We start from the raw sequence: 18,976 nt of genomic DNA on the forward strand, positions 1-18,976 counted from the left end.
CCCGGGGAGCCCCCGGCGCCCCTGCCGGCTGTGACCGGAACTGCACCAAGGGGAAAGCGCCGGCGGCCGAGAAGGGCCCCGCCGCCGGGTTCTGGCTCTGGCTGTTGTTTGTGCCGTGGTTATTGTTGTTTGTTTGCCTTGTTACACACACTAGTAAAGAACTGTTATCCCTATTCTCATGTCTTTGCCTGAGAGCCCCTTAATTTCGAAACTATAATAATTCGGAGGGAGGGGGTTTACATTTTTTCATTCCAACGGAGGCTTTTGCCTTCCTTAGCAGACAACTGACTTTCAGACCAAGACAACATCATAAAACCATGGCAGGGTTTGGGAAGGTTTCCCAGTTTAAGATACCAACCCCCAAAGAGGTGCAGGCACACATGTACCCTGCCCTTATTTAGTGGAAGTGTCTGATCACCAGGCTTGAAAAGGGAGGCAAGCCAGTCTTGGCATAGGCAGTGATGGATGAAGAAGAAGGATCTAGCCAGACCTGAATTCCATTTCTCACTGTTTGTTGCAGACTATAAAGAGGGTGGTCATCTCCTGGGCTCCTCAATACCATGACTCTGCTTTTTGCTTTCCAACTGTGAAAAATCTGCACATTACATCACAGCCCTTCATAAGAATGGCATTTGTAGAGCATGATGTCAAAGGTGCATCTGGCAGGCCCTGGGAAACGCCAGACAGCCTCCTGGGATGATTGTAGAGCCATGCCAGAAGGAGCATGCCAAAGCAGCACAGCCTTATCTATTCTAGTAATTGAGAGCATTTTAACTGCCAAATTATACCCAGGGAGGGTACTGGGGAGGGCTTTGGATGGCACAGGCTGAATTCATGCCAAGAAGCATTCTGATTCTGTATTAGTCCAGATGAACATGGGCCAGCACCAGGAAGCATTCATTAATGGCGCAGTCAGAGCCAATTGCATAGACACAACCGTGACACACAAATAACTTCACCCTATACCCATCCATCTTGTCTGATATTCTCATTTAAACTCACAGGCTTCATGTTCCAGATTTCCTCTCCAGGCTCTTATTTCTTTGGTTCATTACACACAAAGATCCCGGAATTTTTACTGACAACATTTATCTAATGTTTTGGTTTGAAAAGACCGGTGTCTGCTAAGGAAGGCAGGAGCCTCCCTTGAAATGGAAAATGCAAATCCCCTCCCTCCAAATTGTTATAATTTTGAAATTAAGGGGCTCTCAGGCAAAGATATGGGAGTAGGAATAACAGTTCTTTATTAGGAAATAAAATAGAATATAAAAATAAAAATGCAGTAATACAAAACAACACTGACAGAGTCAGAATACAATCTGACACCCTGTTGGTCAGGTTAATAGCAGTCTGATTAAATGATGGCTGCAGTCCTCCTGCAGTGACAGGTGTGATTCTGTTGAAGCAGTGATCCTGTAGAAGGGTGTAGATTTCCTCTGAAGGTCCAGCGGTGGTGTAGAGGGGCCTGGTCTTCTTCTGGGAATCCAGTGGAAAAGAAGCTGCTCCTCTGGGATTCCAGCAGGAAAAGGCTGTCTCTGGTGTTCCAAATGTCAGATTATATCCAGGTAGGAATGCCTGGCTCCTCCCCCTGGGCAGAGCATCTCACAAGGGGATGATGTAATTTTATCAGTCAAGCAGTGAGATTCAATGGACCATTAACAGAAGGTATCTCCCCTGAGGGAGGATGGGTTGTGGAAGAGATAAAGAAAACTGCCGCACCTGGTTTTTACAGGTGGCCTAATTAACAGAAGATAACTGCCCCACCTCTAACAGATGGGTAAAGAATACACACCCCCAGCCACATCTTGCATTTTCCAACTTAAGACATCAATTTACACTATTTACGTAAGAATTCTCTTCTTCATGACTTTTGTACATTGATTTCTGTTGGTAGAGACCCTGAGTTTGCAAGTCTCATTCTGATCTAAGGATGCATGTAACATTTATATGTTTTTCTCCCAGTGTTGGAGTAGATTTTTAAAAATTTGAAGATGCAAATATATCTCTGTTCATTTTTTTGAAAGTAAAGAAGTCAAAGATGCAGATGGAAGGAGTATGTAATTGATCATCTTTGCAAATTACAGTAATGACCTAGAATTTGTCCCTGTAATGTAAATTTACTTACTTAGAAGTAGAAGAAAACCCAAGAAGTGAAAATCAATGCTTTGCAATTCCAAACAACTGCATGATAGGTAATTCACAAACTGCTCAGGTTTCAACAGAAAGTTGACTAAAGGTTTGCTTTCCTTATATTTCTCAGAATCTGAAGCATTGTCAATCCTATCTCAAATGATTAAAAACTGTTCTCTTAGGTTAATACCATGGCCCGTTTATAATTTGCATTCTCAGAGACACAATTCCAAGGTTTAAAATTATGAGAAGTCAATACTCCTAAATAACTTTGGGGTTACTTCTTTAACTTCTTAAAAGACTTCAGGGAAATTAGTACAATCTGTTTGGACACTGATTTATACCACTAAGGTCAACAAAGTTGGTAACCTGTTTTTCAGAGGAAAGAATTTCAACCCTATTCCCATGAATGGTACCCGAATTCAGACTAACTCTCTTTGTATGTACAACTACTTTATTTAAAGAAACAATAAAAGATACTGAAAATCTTAGTACCTCTATGTTAATTAACTTTATAGATTCATACAGCAAAACACAGAGGTTACCAAAAAGTGGCATAGCTCTAAAACTATACAATAGAAGCTTTTGAGATTAGTGACTGTGAATAAATCAATGGTACATTAAAATATTAGAGATCTTATTCTAGGTGACAGCAAATAATGTTTTACTGACACTTGAATGCATTACAATATTTCCTTTTGCATGCACTCATTAGATTTGAGACCTTTTTATTAGTCAAAAAAACTAATTTCATGCACTTTTAAAAGTGCCAAAAATGTATATATAGCTCATAGAACATAATGAGGCTTTTTTTTGCCTCAAACCATTATACTTTCCAGAGTAAATATGTATATAAGGAATACAATAAGGATTTAGATACTATTTTGAAAAATAGGATCTAAATCCTTATTAACCCAGTTGACCAAGTAGTGTCCTAATAAGTTCAGCATTTTTGTTCTGCTTTTCCTTGTGACCATTAGTATAATGCTTTCCAAATGAAAGAAAACTCAAAAATAAGGAATCATGTCTACAGTACGCAAGGCAGAAAAAACCCAGTCTTTTTTAAAGGGTTTGGGCTGGGGTTTTTCAGTCCCTAGGCTGAAGTGTAATGTAACAATGTCACTCTTAATGTCACACCTTTACTCTTTTTCCTTTTTTGAACTTCTTCACATTCAGAGTTACATACACAGTTCCCGTGTTATGTTTTCTATAGCTGTCAAAGCAGCCTGGAATTTTTAGTGGTGTTTCGTGGAAGTCTACCCTCATCCTCAGATCCTGCTGTCACTTAGCGTCTGCACCACAATCACAGAGTCTGTATTTTCTGTTTTCCCTAGTTCTTATGCACAGTTCTATCTAACTGCTCTTTCCTTTAAATTGCACGTCTTAACATACACTCGTAAAGGTGGGAACCCAGAGTGCTATCTGGGACTTCATTGAGTTTTTGCAGGTATCTTGCACTATATACTACCATATTTTGCTATTTGTTTTCAGACACAAATGGTGTAGAAAACAAGGCAAACATTTAGAAATGCGTCTCATCATCAGTGGAAAAATATACCCAAGAAAAAACTTCTAGTTTTCCAGGTAGTGAAATTTCAAATGTGAAGAAAAAACAACTTCCAGTTTCAAGGGTGAAAGCCAGGCTGATAATTCTTCTCCTAACATACTTAGCAAGCATATGTCAAAAAGCTCAGTAACTTATGTTTTTGCAGTAACTGCAATCATCCACTACTGTATTTTCTTTTATTTTCTTTAGCACAAAACAACTTGAAATATCCCAGAATCATTCACAATAACATAATGAAAAACAAAAGGAATTGCAAAAACGGATCTGCCTGTCCCTGTCTGTAAATTTCAGGAATTACTGGTAATAGTTCAAAGCGTTCTCAACATCCATGCGACTTCACATTTGATTTTGCACCTGTAAGTATTTTCTCAGCTCTTAGACCATTGTCCTCAAGGCCATGAGTCCACTTTCCTTTTCTATCTGAGGTGCAGTTATTCACAATATCCAAATTTTTTCTGAGTGAAAGGTTTGTTATATTCAGGAGCTAGCAAGGCCCATTCATAACTGTTACTTTCCATAAAGTAGCTTTCTGAAGATGCACCTGAAAGTGGAACTTATTTTTTCAGAGGACTGGAATTAATATTAAGCCTCTCCTTCACAAAGCATGAAAAGCTGATCATTCAAATTTTAAAAGTCGCACATCTATTAAAAAATAACAAACACAAAACCAAACACACATATATTCATTCTTTTTCTGTCTAGGAAAATTGGAAATTAACAAGAACTATAATCTGTTTTATCATCAGAGTTTGTAATTCCATAGATCTGGAATATTTTACACTAAGTTTTAGTTGTACTCCTCTTTCATCACATGGTACTAGCATTTCAAAATTTCTTAATTATTGTGCTAGTTTACATGTGTGAATGAAGACATTTATTTTACATTGTGGTGTCTCTTTCAAAATACTTCTGTCTAGCAATTCTGCCCTTGCTAGTATGTCTGTTGCCTTGGTCTTCAGTTTGTGTAAAAGAAAGGGAAAAAAATACTCTAAGATGCACTACTTTCTTTAGCTAAGATGGAAGATAGAGGTGTGTCCTCATTCATATAAATGTGAGAAATCAAAACCCTCCATAAAGAAGATAGGAGAAGCGAACTTCAATTTTCAGTGACTGACATGGTAAGATATAAAAGCACATCACATAAAAACGTGAAAGTCGTGTAAAATGACTTGTCTTACCACAATCTCACTACTGCAATCTTCAACGCTTTCATATTCTGGATATTGGCCACTGCTCAGAAAAACAGAACAGGAGTTCACAGTGCTCCTGGTGTAGTTTCCAAGGAGAGGTAAGAAGACAGAAGAAAGACAGAGACACTTTTATCTTAATATCTCTCTTTTCCAAGGTAGTTTTAGCAATTTAACATGCATATTACACTCTAACAGTACTGTAGCTCTCCTCATCTATGACTTCAATCTCTTTTCTAAAGATCTTGCTCCTTTTCACAGTATTGTGTAATCCTCTCAAATAATTAATCTTTCAATGAATTTTAAAATAAGGACAATATTAAAAAAATAATAAAGAGCCCAAGATACATACAACACAACCAAGATACATAAAACATATTAGGCAAGCCATATAAAAATTATTGGCAAGTCTTATTTCTGCAAACACCAAGATGCAAAACATATCTGCATTTTTTGCACCTACACTCCTGGTTTCACTTTTTGAATTAAACCCCATCCCCCACTGGGAGGGAAAACTACAACTGTAAAACTATAGACAGCATGTTCAATATATAGCTTATTTTCTTTACCTCATTTTCATTAGATTCTCTGCTTTTGAATGTGAAACCTAGGTCTTCAGCTTTGCTGTTAGATTTAAAATTTTCTTCTCATTGCTGGATTGATAGAAATTTTCTCAGGCTTGGAGTGAATTTCTACTGCATCAATTCCTTACTTTGTTCAAGTAAGGAATTGATAGCAGTGGTTAAAGATGCCAGACATGGTACTACTAGATGCTACACAGACTTCCCTGCAGAACTGTGTGAATGCATTTCAGTCCTGTTCTTTAACAGCCCTGCTATTCTTGATCTGGGCTTCTCCTGTGCAGGGCTTGACAGAAGTTACTCAGTATTCTGGCTCTGTGATTCAGCAAATAGCCACAACTAAATAGATACCCCAAAAGTCATCTTCACTTGTTTGATAACCCAGTTTTATGATCAGCTCTAGATTATCCAGAAATTAATAGGCATTTTCACGAGTCAGTAAATATGAAATTGTTTTTCAGCATCTGGACACATCAAAGTAGAAAAAACAAGGTTACTCACAAAAACACAGGGGAAAAAAAAAAGAAGAAACCTGGAATTAAGGTATACAAAACCAGTATTTTTTTTTTCATAGAACTAAACAATGTCCTTTAATTCTACATAAAATTCCCAGTGAAGAGTTTCAGCTTTTGCTTACAACTGACTCATCCTGAGGAATCACTGATATACTAGTGCTGTTTACTCAGTGTATGAATTAGAAAACATTTCAGATAATTTCTCAGCAATAGCAAAACAAACAAAAAAAAAAAAAAGTGGTTTGAAGTGCCAGGAGCTATACATAATGCTTATTTGATGAGAAAGCATTTCTAAAAGACTTGCCAGTGACACCAGTTTGAAGTGAGCTGGAAGGTTTGCATTTCCTCTGTTCTCTTTGAGACTGTGGAGTACATCAGGAAAGACACAAATATGTAGATACAGAGCAGCAGCATATCCTCACTACTACAAGCTTTCACAGATCTCTTTAAGTCGGAGATTAAACAGTTTACAGCTGCTGAGGATCTATCCCTGGTGCAGTAAGAGAAACAAGTCAGGGGGGAAAAGAATTCATTCTGGTTGCTTGTTTTGTAACTGCATGTTGATATTATTTCTTGAAATGCAAGCTAAGCATGTTTAACTCTTTTTTCAGTTATCTTTGTAATATGGTACAGTCTTGCTTCTTAACGTACTGCCATAGGTCGACAAGGAAGTGAGTTTTACGGGGAAGTTATAGCCAAACCAATCAGTGGTCAGATTTGAATATCGACACCTAGTGTAACCACTGAAGACATGGACACGCCTCTGAGAACACAGGGGGTTAAAAGCAGAGAACGCCCTAAAGAAGTGTTTCTTTTGTGTTAGTCACAGAAGGGTTGTGGCCTACAGGCGGGGTGAGGGAGGGGAAGCCATACGGCCTAGGCTGAGGTAGGCCTAGAGCCTTGGACAGAGAAGGCGGGTGAAGGGAATGGAACCGGGCTGGCCCCTGCAGGACAGAGGGGTAGAGATGTCCCGGGCAGCCCCTTTGGAGAAAGAGAGAGAGCCACCTTGAAATTTGATGTCATGTGCTGGAAGCACGCAGGCAGAGGAGGAAGTGAAGGGGGAAGTGAGGGAAGGTGCCCAGCCGTGGGAGTCCCGGGCAGGCTGCTGTGAAATTTCAGCCATCCTGAGGGCAGCAGAGCCCAAGATTTTAGCCCTCTCTTAGACAAAGAAAACTCTGCGAAACACTAATCCTCCTTGATCTGAAAGAGGAGGCAAACAGCCTGAGACCTGAGATATCAGAAGAAGATGGGAAAGGATCCTAGCTGGGAAGAGATGATGGAATGGCCTTGGCTGGACTTTTTCTTGTATAGCCATAGACTGAACCAATTTTCCTGTAAGACAGAGATTGCACTTAGGGAGATGTAGTGGCTTGAGCCAAGAGAGTGACCTGCTGCAGTGACACCATGTGCAGGAGTGAAGTGAACAGAAATATGAGGAGGGTGTCGTGGTGCCCTCTGTCTTCAGGGAAGAAGATCTCTGTTCTCAAGATCCTTGGCTCTATGGGAGGTGAAAATGGGGGAGACTGTTGTCCCAAAACGAGAAACTGTTGGTTTTTTGGTGCTTGGCAAAGCATCTCTAAAAGGAGCCCTGTAAGCAGTTTTGGTCCATGGGCAGTGGTGAGAGCACTGTACATGGAAGGAGGATGTCATGATGGTAGATTTTCTCGAGGCGGTGCCGTGTGTGACGTGGAAACATAAGAGGTTTCAACTGTGTTTCCTGTGGAAGACTATGGTACAAGAGAGACTCCTTTCGTCCGTAATGAACTGAGAATTGATTATGTGAGAGGTGGTAACTTGACTTAAAATGCAAGGTTTTGTCTCACTGTGCTTTGGTGGAAATAGGGTCAGGAGAGGAGGAATGTTTTGGAAGGTTTTCATTCTGAATTTGTGCGTTCCTTTTATTACAGTGTGGGTTAATAAAGTTTTTTTCTTTATTTTTAAGCTTGAGCCTGCTCTGCTCTGTTTCTGGTCACATCTCACAGCAGCCATTTGAGAAAAATATTTTTTCATGGGTGCACTGGCACTGTGTCAGCGCCAAGCTATGACACATACAAAATTTTAGTAATGATTTAGCAGGTTTCAAAATCTTTAATGAACATGTTGCTCTTTTTCTTGGGGAAAATTTTCTTTTACTACATTCAAGATATGAATACTAAAATTCCTTAGATGTTGTGTTCATGACTAACTTACAAACCTTTGAAAATGAAGTATTTGTCAAACAACAATATACTTACAGTTATATTGGTGCAAACAGTGTTACTGAAACACAAAATAATATTTTAAGTCCAGTTGTTTCAAAACAAAATAGAAAGCATTAAAGAGGTATTTGTAGTCAATACTTGCAAGATGAACTACTGGATGCCATCATGGGCAGTAAACAAGATACTGATTATCAGTTATCCATTACCCTAAAGTACAACTGCACAGTTAATCAGTACCTAGTGTCCTTGGCTAATGAAGACAAAATAGACCAAACATAGTGAACTGTAGTAACAAAATGTGAGGGGGACAAGGCAGAAGAGACAACCTATTGTGGGCTGACCACAACCCCTGTTCCTTGAGAAAGTGTGAATGAAGCAGTGAATTGAATGAGTTTTCTTATTAGTATGTTACTGGCAGGAAACAGGTAGAGTTAAAATAGCTTTGAAAAACTTTTCATATTTCACATTATTACTGGTAAAGTACCACAATCATCAGCCTGAGACAAATGGGGTTTAGGGAGCAGGTTTTTGTCGGTTTTGGTTTTTCACAATTCAACTCTATTTTAAGTGGCAGTAAAATAAATTTTTTCATAAGTTGAGTCTGTTTTGTCCATGATGGTAATTGCTGAATGATCTGCCTGTCTTTATTTTGACCTGTGGGCTTTTCCATCTTATTTTCCCCCAGCAGTCTGGGGAGCTGGAGGACTACAAGGGTGGCTGGATGGCTGTCTGGCTGCAAGCAGAGGTCAGACCACCAAAACTTCTTTTATGGACTTGACCAGTTTTAAATGGCTCTCTGTACTTTCCTGGCTACACCGTGACAGATATCAGAAACCTGTTAAGAAGGGATATCTGTGTAGGTTTCAGATTTTTTTTCTTCTTAATAAATTGTTTAACTATTGATGTGCTTTTTATGACAAGAATATAATCAGAGTGGAGAGAGAATACTACTAGGCTGAACTTGTCAAGGCCCCAAACTAGGGGAAGTGAGATTAATTACAGAAACACATTTATTCCCATTAATTAATGTTGTTGTATTTTCTGTGAATATTGTTTTTTGCAACTCATTCCATGATATATATTGGATTGTGGCTATATTATTTTAAAAACTTGAGTAAATGTTTTTTATACTAGCATGTTGTTTATATAATTTAAATAGAGTTCAGGTGATTTTCAAAACTTATCATGTGTGCCATTAAATCTACTGAAATGTTAGTTACAAAACTCTAACTTACATATTTCTTGACATCTCTGCAAGAGGTTTTGATATTTCAAGATAATAAGATTAAGAAAAAAGGCAAGGAATGTGTACCACATATTTGTTAGGAATTATAATGCTCTCCATTGGATCTTTACACAGAGGTAAAAGTAAGTCTTCAGTGTAAGATCCCTAGGTGAAAGTCTTAAAAAGCATTTTCATTTCAGCTTGGACTCTGTGAATAGCAGAGTGGACTGGCATTGTAAAACCACCAGTTTCTCCCAGCCCTATGCTTGCAGGTGTGTCACACACAGTAACAGCAGTAATGCTTCCATCAAAGCCATCAGGGAGGCAAGCATCAGGAACTCCACAGTAAGATATAACTATGAAATCAATTACACGAATACATAATTTGTCATCTACATATAAATGAATTTCACTGACAGAATCTGCAAGTCCAGAGAAATCACAAATGTACCCTACAGGAAAATTCAAACCATTTTTCATTCAGTTTATTAAATAAATTTATTACAAGCTTCTTTTTATTGAATTGATTATACAATTTACATCACTCTTCAAAATTATACAGAATCTTTATTATCTTTATATGGGATTTCCATTCTCAATATTTAAAGCTAGAAAAAGCAGACTGCAATAATTACCTTTGACCTGTAAGACATATTTTTTGCTATTATTTTTAATTTAGGGTGTTATGAACCATAATCTGAGCCATTCAAAAGGCTACAAAGTATTAGAAAAGCAACAGTTAGATTACTGGCAAAAGAATATATTTCCCTGCCTAGCAGAAGTACATAGGCACATATTTAGTTTTAAATAGTTGATTCATTTCTGAACTGTTTCTCAAATTTCTTCTTATTTTCACCCATTTTCATTGTCTGTCAAGAAAGAAGTGTGCTGCATTATCTGTGTATGCATTAATTCAATCTGAAACTGTCTCACTTCTCCAAAAGCTAGAATAATGCAATCTCTTCTTTACCATTTCTTGACATCAAAAGAGATATTGTTGCTTCACACTGGAAGATCACCAATTGAAAAAAAAGTTTTCTAACAGCTTTGTGATACAACGTCTTTGAAAGTGGTTTGCTTCTCCTTTTCTTACTTGGTTTTGGATGTGCAAAAAATCTCACTTGTGGGGTTTTTTTTGGTTTTTTGGTTTTTTTGGTTTTTTGTGGGTTTGGTATTGGTTGGGTTTTTCTGGGAAAAAAAAAAAAAGCAAAACTCACAAGACCATGACGCATACAGCTTATTAAGTCAAAACATTAGGAGAAGTTACCTACTAGCTAGTCTGAGAAGCAACTGTTTTCTCTCAAAGCCAAATTTCAGCCTTTGTGAAATGTGCTGTAGGTAGCCTGGGAGAGACATCATCCACACAAACTGTCCAGATTACATGCAGCTTGAGAAGCACCAGTGAAAAATTTCCTACATATCCAAATTCTAGCCTGGACAGAGTGAGATCTTGTTATTGTAAGACTCATGATTTCAATGGAAGTCTAACATCATGAAGAAAACAACATGCTCAATAACCTCATGGAATACAGGTGATTAGAATTTTTTTAGATATAGGATGATTACTAAATAACACATTCCTAATATTCACATAAAAAGCTAAACATTTAAAAGAAAAAAGAAAAAAAATTCAAATATCTTCACTCTTGGTAAAGCCACTAGGCATTTTAGAAATCTGAGATGAAAGAACAGGAAGGCCAAATTAATTGACTACCCTATTCAAAGATGTCCACATTATAATAAACAGCAAAGAAGAAACCTCTGAAGACTTCCAGGGAAAAAGAGAAAACTCACACATCTCAGGATGCATGTCAGAAAACCCATACACACAATACTGCAAAGCAGGAGGGTAAATATTTTAACACCTACCACTAAAACTCCTCATGTTATGTCTTTCCTGGTCTTTAGTAATTTGTGGGCAATTTGCAGGAATTATTCAGCCAGAATTCTTTCTTACAGTGTCTAATAGGCACTATAAGAAAACGTTGATTTGAAAATACTGAGAAAGAGCAGCACCCAGAGGCATTAGTAGGTGTGGTAAAGACCAAATGGGCAATAAATTATGATGCAGCTGCTCACTCATTCCCTTCCCTTCACCAACCAACACTGGATAGGGAGGAGAATTGGAAAAAGTAAAACAATCAAAAATTCACATCATCGTAATAATGAAGAGTAATAAATTCATATAAAAGAGAGGAACTAAAAACCAAGAAGTCAAATTAATGGCCAGTACAGTTGCTCACTGTCTGCCAGCTGATGCCTAGAGTGTCCTCAGGTAGCAACCAGGACCCCCACTTTCTGTACTGAGTATGGCATTCTGTGGTATGGAATGTCTCTTGGCCAGTTTGGATGACCTCTGCTAGCCATGCTCTCCCCAGCTTGTGCAGCCTCTCACTGGCAGCATGGGAGACAGATTATTTGATTACTTTATTATGTCATAATGAACCACAACTACTTAAAGGTTTATTAGACACTGACAATGTTATGAATGACTTTGGTCCCACGACTGTTTCAAAATTAGAATTCCCTATTGCAGGAGTAGCAATCTTGTCTTCAATTTCTAGGAAGTACAAGAAAAATGTGCTTAAAAGATCTCTGTTTGTATTTCCAGACAAATTTTGTACTGCTGGTGACTTACACAAATGTAGAGATAACAAAGCAACGGGTGAAGATAACTGGTCAAAGTAATCTATCTCAAAAGACAAGTAGCATTGCTTATTCTATTTGAGTGAGAATTTGTCTTGAAAATCACCTTCTTTTTTCCTTGCTCAGGTTGCTGGTATAGCTGGAAACCCAGATGAAAAATTAGCTAACAAACAGGCCCCGAGACACATTTGTTCAAAACCTGCTTCATCTTCAATGGACACCTGAGGAGAAACTAGTTAACAGCTTGACAGATTCAACACATGGCAAAGCATCTTTTGTTGGCAATGCTTTAAATTGCTATGAGGGAAGGTGTATCAGTGAATCAGAGGTCAGCACAGGGAAAGAAAATGCCACTGTTAATTCCATGTTAGAAAAAAGTGTTATATACAAATCCCCAAAATACAAAAAACCACCACATTTTATAAATTCATCTAAAAAATTCTTAAGCAAATTTATATATCTATCTGTGGAAACATATATATTCTAAGAGTGATTTTATGTGTAGTATAAGTTTCACATGAGATAAAAGGACAGATTTTCCAGTTCCTACTCTCTGACCTTCAAAAGAGTCAAATTTAGATTTGGTAGGTGCAGGAGAACAAGTAAGTTTGGGTTTAAATCACAGTTTGATAAGCTGATGAACAGGATTCTAAGATGTGTTCAGATGTGACAGCAAAGGTCAGTACTTAAAGACCCGAAGCGGCTTTTAGAGTCCTCTTTCTTACATCCCACTGATACACACCTGTGGAGAACCTGGGGCCATCCCCTGGGTTGGGGAAACACAAGAAGCTTCCCTCAAAAAGCTGATAAGACCCCATTGGCTCATTCTCCTGTTCCTATGTCTGTTCCTGTGTCCCTGAGCCACTCCTTCCCTATCCCCCGATAGAAATTCCCTTATCTTTGTACTGCCCTGAGACCAAGGCCAGCCCTGGGCCCCTACAGAGAGAGAGCTGGACCCTGCATGTGTGTGTGCCTGGGACCTGAACAGCCCACACAGCCAAATTAAACATCTGTGGATATTATACAAAGGCCCTTTTTTGCTTCTTTACCCTGGACTTTACTAGCAGCTATTCAGGCTACAACAAACATCTATGCAAAAAAAATGTCCAGAACTATTCAAGTGCAAGTTCATCAGATTTAATGAAGTATGGATTAGACTCCAAACAAAAAGGGCCATATGTCTGAAATGTATGTGAAAGTATAACGGAAAACAAAATAAATCAAATTGCCTGATGACTCTACCTAGATGGTGATAACCACTGAGTCTCTTTGGGGTAGCCTTTCTACTGTTTAGAAATTGCTTGGACTGAAGATGGTTTTAAATATTTGGCCATATATAATAAAAGTTATGATTCTGAAAGGGTCTGAGTATGAGGCACTTATTTAGTTTTCAATTCCCAGTCTTTCTTCAGTAACTCTCCTCAGAAAGGAGGGAGAGAGATTATAGACATAACACTCTCTTTAGATTAAATAATTACATATAGAGTATGAGGTCAATTGCATTCTAGAATGTATAAAAAACATTCTACTACAGATGTCCTGAATTCTGCCTTTTCTCCTAGAGGATACTGTCATATCACCCACTCTTCAAGACACAATGAGTGTGTGAATCAAAGCAAAACTACAGCTCTCCACCCCCTTCTCCTGGATAGAAATAGGCCTCTGCGGACAGAAATATGCACAGGAAAACCTATCTAAAGACAAAAGAAAATTAATATTTTGTTCATTTAGATCAAAGCGCATAAGCCTGCCTCAAGGTCCTCAAAAACGAGAAGGAACCAACCAGCTGTGTTTGGACCACCTCCATTCTGTTATTCTGATAGGAAATCCATATTGTTTGTGTGCAGAACCCACACTTACATTCTGGTTTTAAAGGTTCTTTTAATGTTTAAATATGCTCAGTGATTTCATTATTAGTCAGTTTCATTTTTTGTTCATGTGAAGGAAAATTTCATATCACTTGGCAAAAAGGAATGCAAATATAAGGAATTAATTATCCCTTTTGAATAATCAGCTAATGAATTTGCCAGGGGAGAAGCAGGGGTGACACAACATGACATTTTTTTTTCATTACAATCTAACTAAAATTATTGCTTGTCTCACAACTGCAATGAGTCAACAAACTTGCTTGCATTTCTTTGTACTCAGATTATACCAATTTACACCTTACAACAATTCAGCACACTTGCATTCCAAAGAGTACAAAACTCCAAAGTCTATTTTAAAGCTCTTTTCAAGTCTGACTTACTCTTTTTGAGTTCTATCCCCTGCTTGACAAAACTTTCCGACTTCTCTGAATGCTGATGTAAAAGAATGCAATTATTTGACCAGGTAGGAAAGCTGTAGCAAAGGCCTGCAGTGTTCTACAGCCACAGGACAGATATGAATATATGTGCCGTTACATGATGGGTATGCCTTCATGCTAGACAGGACAGTCGATGGACAGCAACCACACTGCCAGCCCAGTGCCTTGGTAAACTCAACATTCCTTGAGCCCGGATTTCTCTCCAAAAGATACAGGCCTGGTTGTAGTGCAGTAACCTGGCAGTGCTCTCCTCAGAAATAGTCAGGAGCCAGAAACATGTTGTGGAGCTGTGCAGAGAATGTGTTCCAGTCAATCTGTGTGTCAGAGAATAAGAAGGCGATGCGTGAGGAGTGAGTGTCACAGTCACAGCATGGGAACTTTACATGCTTTTCTTCTGGAAAGAGAAAAGATTAATGGTTACAAGCAGCTTTCCTTTCTGGAGGCAAGTCTGAACAATAAAGCCTGTTCTCATGTGCCTAACTCCAATCTCACACTACAGAGGAGACTGAAATTAGTATTTTCAGTGTGGCTATAAAGGCTGTGCTTGCAAAAGGGAGACTCTCTCTAGAAAGCATGATATAGAGCAGGCATGAGAAAATATTGGCTCTATTACAGGTTCCACTATTAACTCAGACCTTATTTAAATTGTTTATAATAGTGTTACACTAAATTGTCCAAGTATTGTAACAAGTGGGCAATCGTTATTTTAAGGGAAAAGCAGGTTTTGTGAGGGCAGGACAAGCAAAAAATATTCATCTGCCTCTTCTAAAAAATCATAATGCAATCTACATGCTCCAACATATGCATCCTTAATAAAAATAACATTAGCAGTCACAGGAATTATCCAATTTTAATTAACTTTGCAATACTTACATTTTTAAATTAAATCAATAGCATGTGGGTTCAGCAAAAATAGGACACTTTTTTTTCCTAGGTGTCCTAGGACATCTTTTTTGAAACTTTTAACTGTGTGGTCATGTCAAAGACCTACAATATTTCATCCTGAGAATAATTGTCACAATCTTAAATTATATATTAATTCTATTCTACTCTATTTGTCATTTTCTCTATTTCAGTCATGATTTTATGTATTTGCTGCATAATGGTTTACCATAATGTTTTATTCATTTACTATGACCAACATTTCTTGCAAGCATAAAGCAATTATTTCACTTTTACAGCATCTAATCTAAGGATCTCAAAAAGCTAAAAACAGTGAGCTAATTAATTCTAACAACAATGTCAACATTTGACAAAGGTTATAACTTTTAACCTAAGTTTTACTTGAGCCACCAGCAAAAGGCCTAATCCTCTGATGTGAAATAGAATTGCCGACTGAAAGGTCTCAACAGAATAATATTTTGGGTCTTTTTCTACCCTGTGCTCAGAAGTTTCTATTAGCCAGTTGTAGACTATTTGGGATGTTACAAAGTCAGACATTAAATTACTTCAGAAAAGACATGTGTTTATCTAGAAGAGGTCAGGAAACACATGGTTTTCTGCAGAAGGCATAGACTTTAAAAAGCAAAAAATTTGGATTTAGTCTAGACTATGCGTGTTTGGCCAGATGTTATTTTCATGTTAGCAAAATTAATTAGCCATAGAGTTTGTTAATACTACATTCTGGGGCCTCTTAGTACAATTATTGCGCTAGTAATTTAACTGTTATACCATGAACTTGCAAATGCTAGCTTAAATTGCTAGCACTTGTCAGTATCTGTGTGTTTATAAAAGACATGATAAATCATGTGGTTCTGCCAAGCACTTAAAAAAAAAACGGGTTCACTAAGCGTACATTTGGCACAGCTAAATATAGAATCAACTACTTTTGCAAAATACAGGAGTGCAACAGATGACATTCTTGAAACATCCTGATCTGCATTAGTAAGAACCCCAAATGTCCCAAGTATGCTCAAAAAGCCATCCCATTTCTGTAAGAAAAGCCAAAACACTCTGCCAAACTGTTCCCAGTATATCAAAAGCATGATATTTCATATAAATCTAGAATCACAGTTTACAATTCTCAGTCATCCTGCAGACATTTTGCAGCACCACTGTATCCACAATTTAAAGCCCATTTTAAAAGCCTTGGATCTAGGTAACAACTACTTTCAGTTTTGTTCCATACCTACATTGGGCAAAAACCTCCTGAAGCATCTAATCTTTTCTGACAAAGAGGAAAAAAACACACATATTATTCATTTTGTACAAACTGAAACCTTTGGCTGAACTATGGGGCATGTTTTCTCAAGGGCACAGTAATCTTTCCGAGGCAAAGCACACAGGAGAAAAGCGTATGACGCCCTTGCTCATGCTGCATTTTGATCCACTCGAATATATAACAGCCTCTCAAGGTGTTGATGGACCACATGGTGTACAAAGCCACGCAGACCCCTCCTTTCATTCTGTCTTCAGACTCTTTCTTTTTTGACTCTCTGATTTGGAAGTTACTGAGAAACTGGATAGAATAGACGGTACACCATTGTATAGCTGACCACATTTAATTTATGTATTTTAATTACTATAGCTATTCAAATTTTGATAATTGTGTGACATTTAGACCTCATACTATTTAGGAATGCAAGATCCATGGCTCCTTAGAAAGACAGCTGAGAGGTCGCTAAAGCTTAATCAACTTCACAATCACAGCACCATTCATTCCCTGAAAGAACTCTTCCTTGCCCTCTTTCAGCTCCAACAGCTACACAACATCAAGATCAGAAGAATGACCTCTCTAGTTCACAGTTCTGACTCAGCCCCTGTGACAATTTTCTAAAGCTCTGTCAGCGTGTGAGCCATGTACTAAGATCCTAAGAAAGTGTACGGAGTGATCATGAATCATCATGGCAGAGCTAAGCAGAAGACAAACAGTGTGATGCAGGTGTAAGCCAAAGAAAGATGGAATGAGGAAAAAAAATAAGTGTACAAGTGTACAGTGTATGGTTTTACTGCATCCCTCTCCTCTCTCCTAAACCATTTTTTTGGCTTTTTTTTTTTTGTTTTCCTGCTACTTTGTGCCTCCTAAAACACTTCAATGCAAATCTTGACATTAAAAAAAATCAGAAAACCTGCAAAAGGACCAGCTCTGCCTCTATTTGGAAGGAAATCAAAGTACTTTCTCCCTCTACCTTCCAAACAGGAAGGAAAGCACAGAAGTCAAGAATTTTCTTGAATCTTCCTCAATCATTTTTTTCTAACATGCTGAAAATGTGTCTCCTGCTTTAATCTACCTTGTCTCTACTCCTTCCCAATGTTTGCTTTGTTCTCATGATAAAATTATATATATCATTAGCAGTTTAATGTAGCATTTTAATGCACTCAATATTGTTTTGATTTTTTTTTTCTTCTAGAGCTGTAGTGGGTACCTATAGCTATTTGCAAAGTATTTCAAACAATCTGAAACAAGTGTCCTGAATGATTGAAGAATATTATGTAAGGGCGCAGAAGGCCTTTCAAATTGATAAGTTAAAATGCATCATAAGATACAGCAATGAAAGCCATATGAAATTATGTCCTAAAGTCTCATATGAAATGTAGTCTGCTCAGTGCTCTATTCCACATCAAGAAACCCACCACATGTGGCACTGGTTAACAGGAGTTGGCAGTCTCCAAAGAATGGTTGCAGAACCATGGTCTATGAAATTAATTTCTCTTTTAGTGCTGGAAGAGGTGTTTTAGTTCAGAATTTACACATTGCATAAAGCTGTGTTAGGTACAGTAAAATTTTAATCAGAGTGGTAAGGATGTGGACCAATTCCATGACCATTTAACCCTTCTCTGTTGCTCAGAGATGTCTGAGGTTTTACAGTAGAAATATTCATAGTAGCACATAGTCTGGAATTTAACTACACAGAGGATGGAGTGGGAGGAAAAGGAAGAATCTTTACCTTCACTGAAATAATCAGACTGTGTAACACAGTTTAGTCACAGTAGTCTTTTCCTTTTTTTCTTTTTCTCTTTTTTTTCTGTTGTGCTTCTTTCTTTTTACAAAAGATGCTGCCAGAAGGCAACCCTGGCATGTGGCTTCAGGAAAGCAAAGTTGCCAAGACATAGGGAGAAAATGGACTGAGACAGTAAACGGGAAAATACAAACACAACTTGTATGTGCACAACCGATTTCAGCACAGTCCCCTCACAATTATCCTCCCTGACAACGCTGAAGAGAGTGCACAGAAATTATCTTCAGCCTCCAGGTAGTTATTGCTACCAGCCCTCATACTGTTGTTCTGATGTACGAGATCCTTTACAGCTGATATCTCCAGACCAAGGATATTGGTCTCTGAAGCATACTGCAAGAAAATGAGCATTCCATTTAGCCATACTTTTCACAAACCTTCCACCTGTTTCTGGGCATATGTCTTGCTTCTACCAGAGACCCATTAATTAACTGAAAACCAGAAAATCAAGTATTGAAGGCTGCCTGGAATGCCTCATACCAACCAGTGTAAAGATCAAAAATCTCTTCATATTTTAGACATCTTTGGCTGTATTTTAGACAACTTTGGTCCTATTTTCTTATTTAATGGGGTTCTGGCACCCAAAATTAAGTTCAAAGAAGCAACAACATTGAAAGGGAAAAACCACATGTACATAACATGTACTTGGACACGAAGCAGGAA

The 18,976-nt window shown here is 38.0% G+C and overlaps 1 protein-coding gene across 1 annotated transcript in view; it reads right to left on the minus strand.

The window, feature by feature from the left end:
* The window catches only part of LOC115948905, a 35,265-nt gene that overhangs the window by 9,787 nt on the left and 6,502 nt on the right, over nucleotides 1-18,976 (minus strand). The window contains exons 2-3 of the mRNA XM_031064601.1: nucleotides 18,494-18,646; nucleotides 6,632-6,743 (exon numbers count right to left, since the gene is read on the minus strand). Coding sequence (XP_030920461.1) covers nucleotides 6,632-6,743; nucleotides 18,494-18,646 — 265 coding nt within the window. The remainder of the gene's footprint in view (nucleotides 1-6,631; nucleotides 6,744-18,493; nucleotides 18,647-18,976) is intronic.

The sequence above is a fragment of the Geospiza fortis genome, unplaced genomic scaffold, assembly GCF_000277835.1.
Source record: "Geospiza fortis unplaced genomic scaffold, GeoFor_1.0 scaffold249, whole genome shotgun sequence".
Classification (NCBI taxonomy): Eukaryota; Metazoa; Chordata; class Aves; order Passeriformes; family Thraupidae; genus Geospiza; species Geospiza fortis.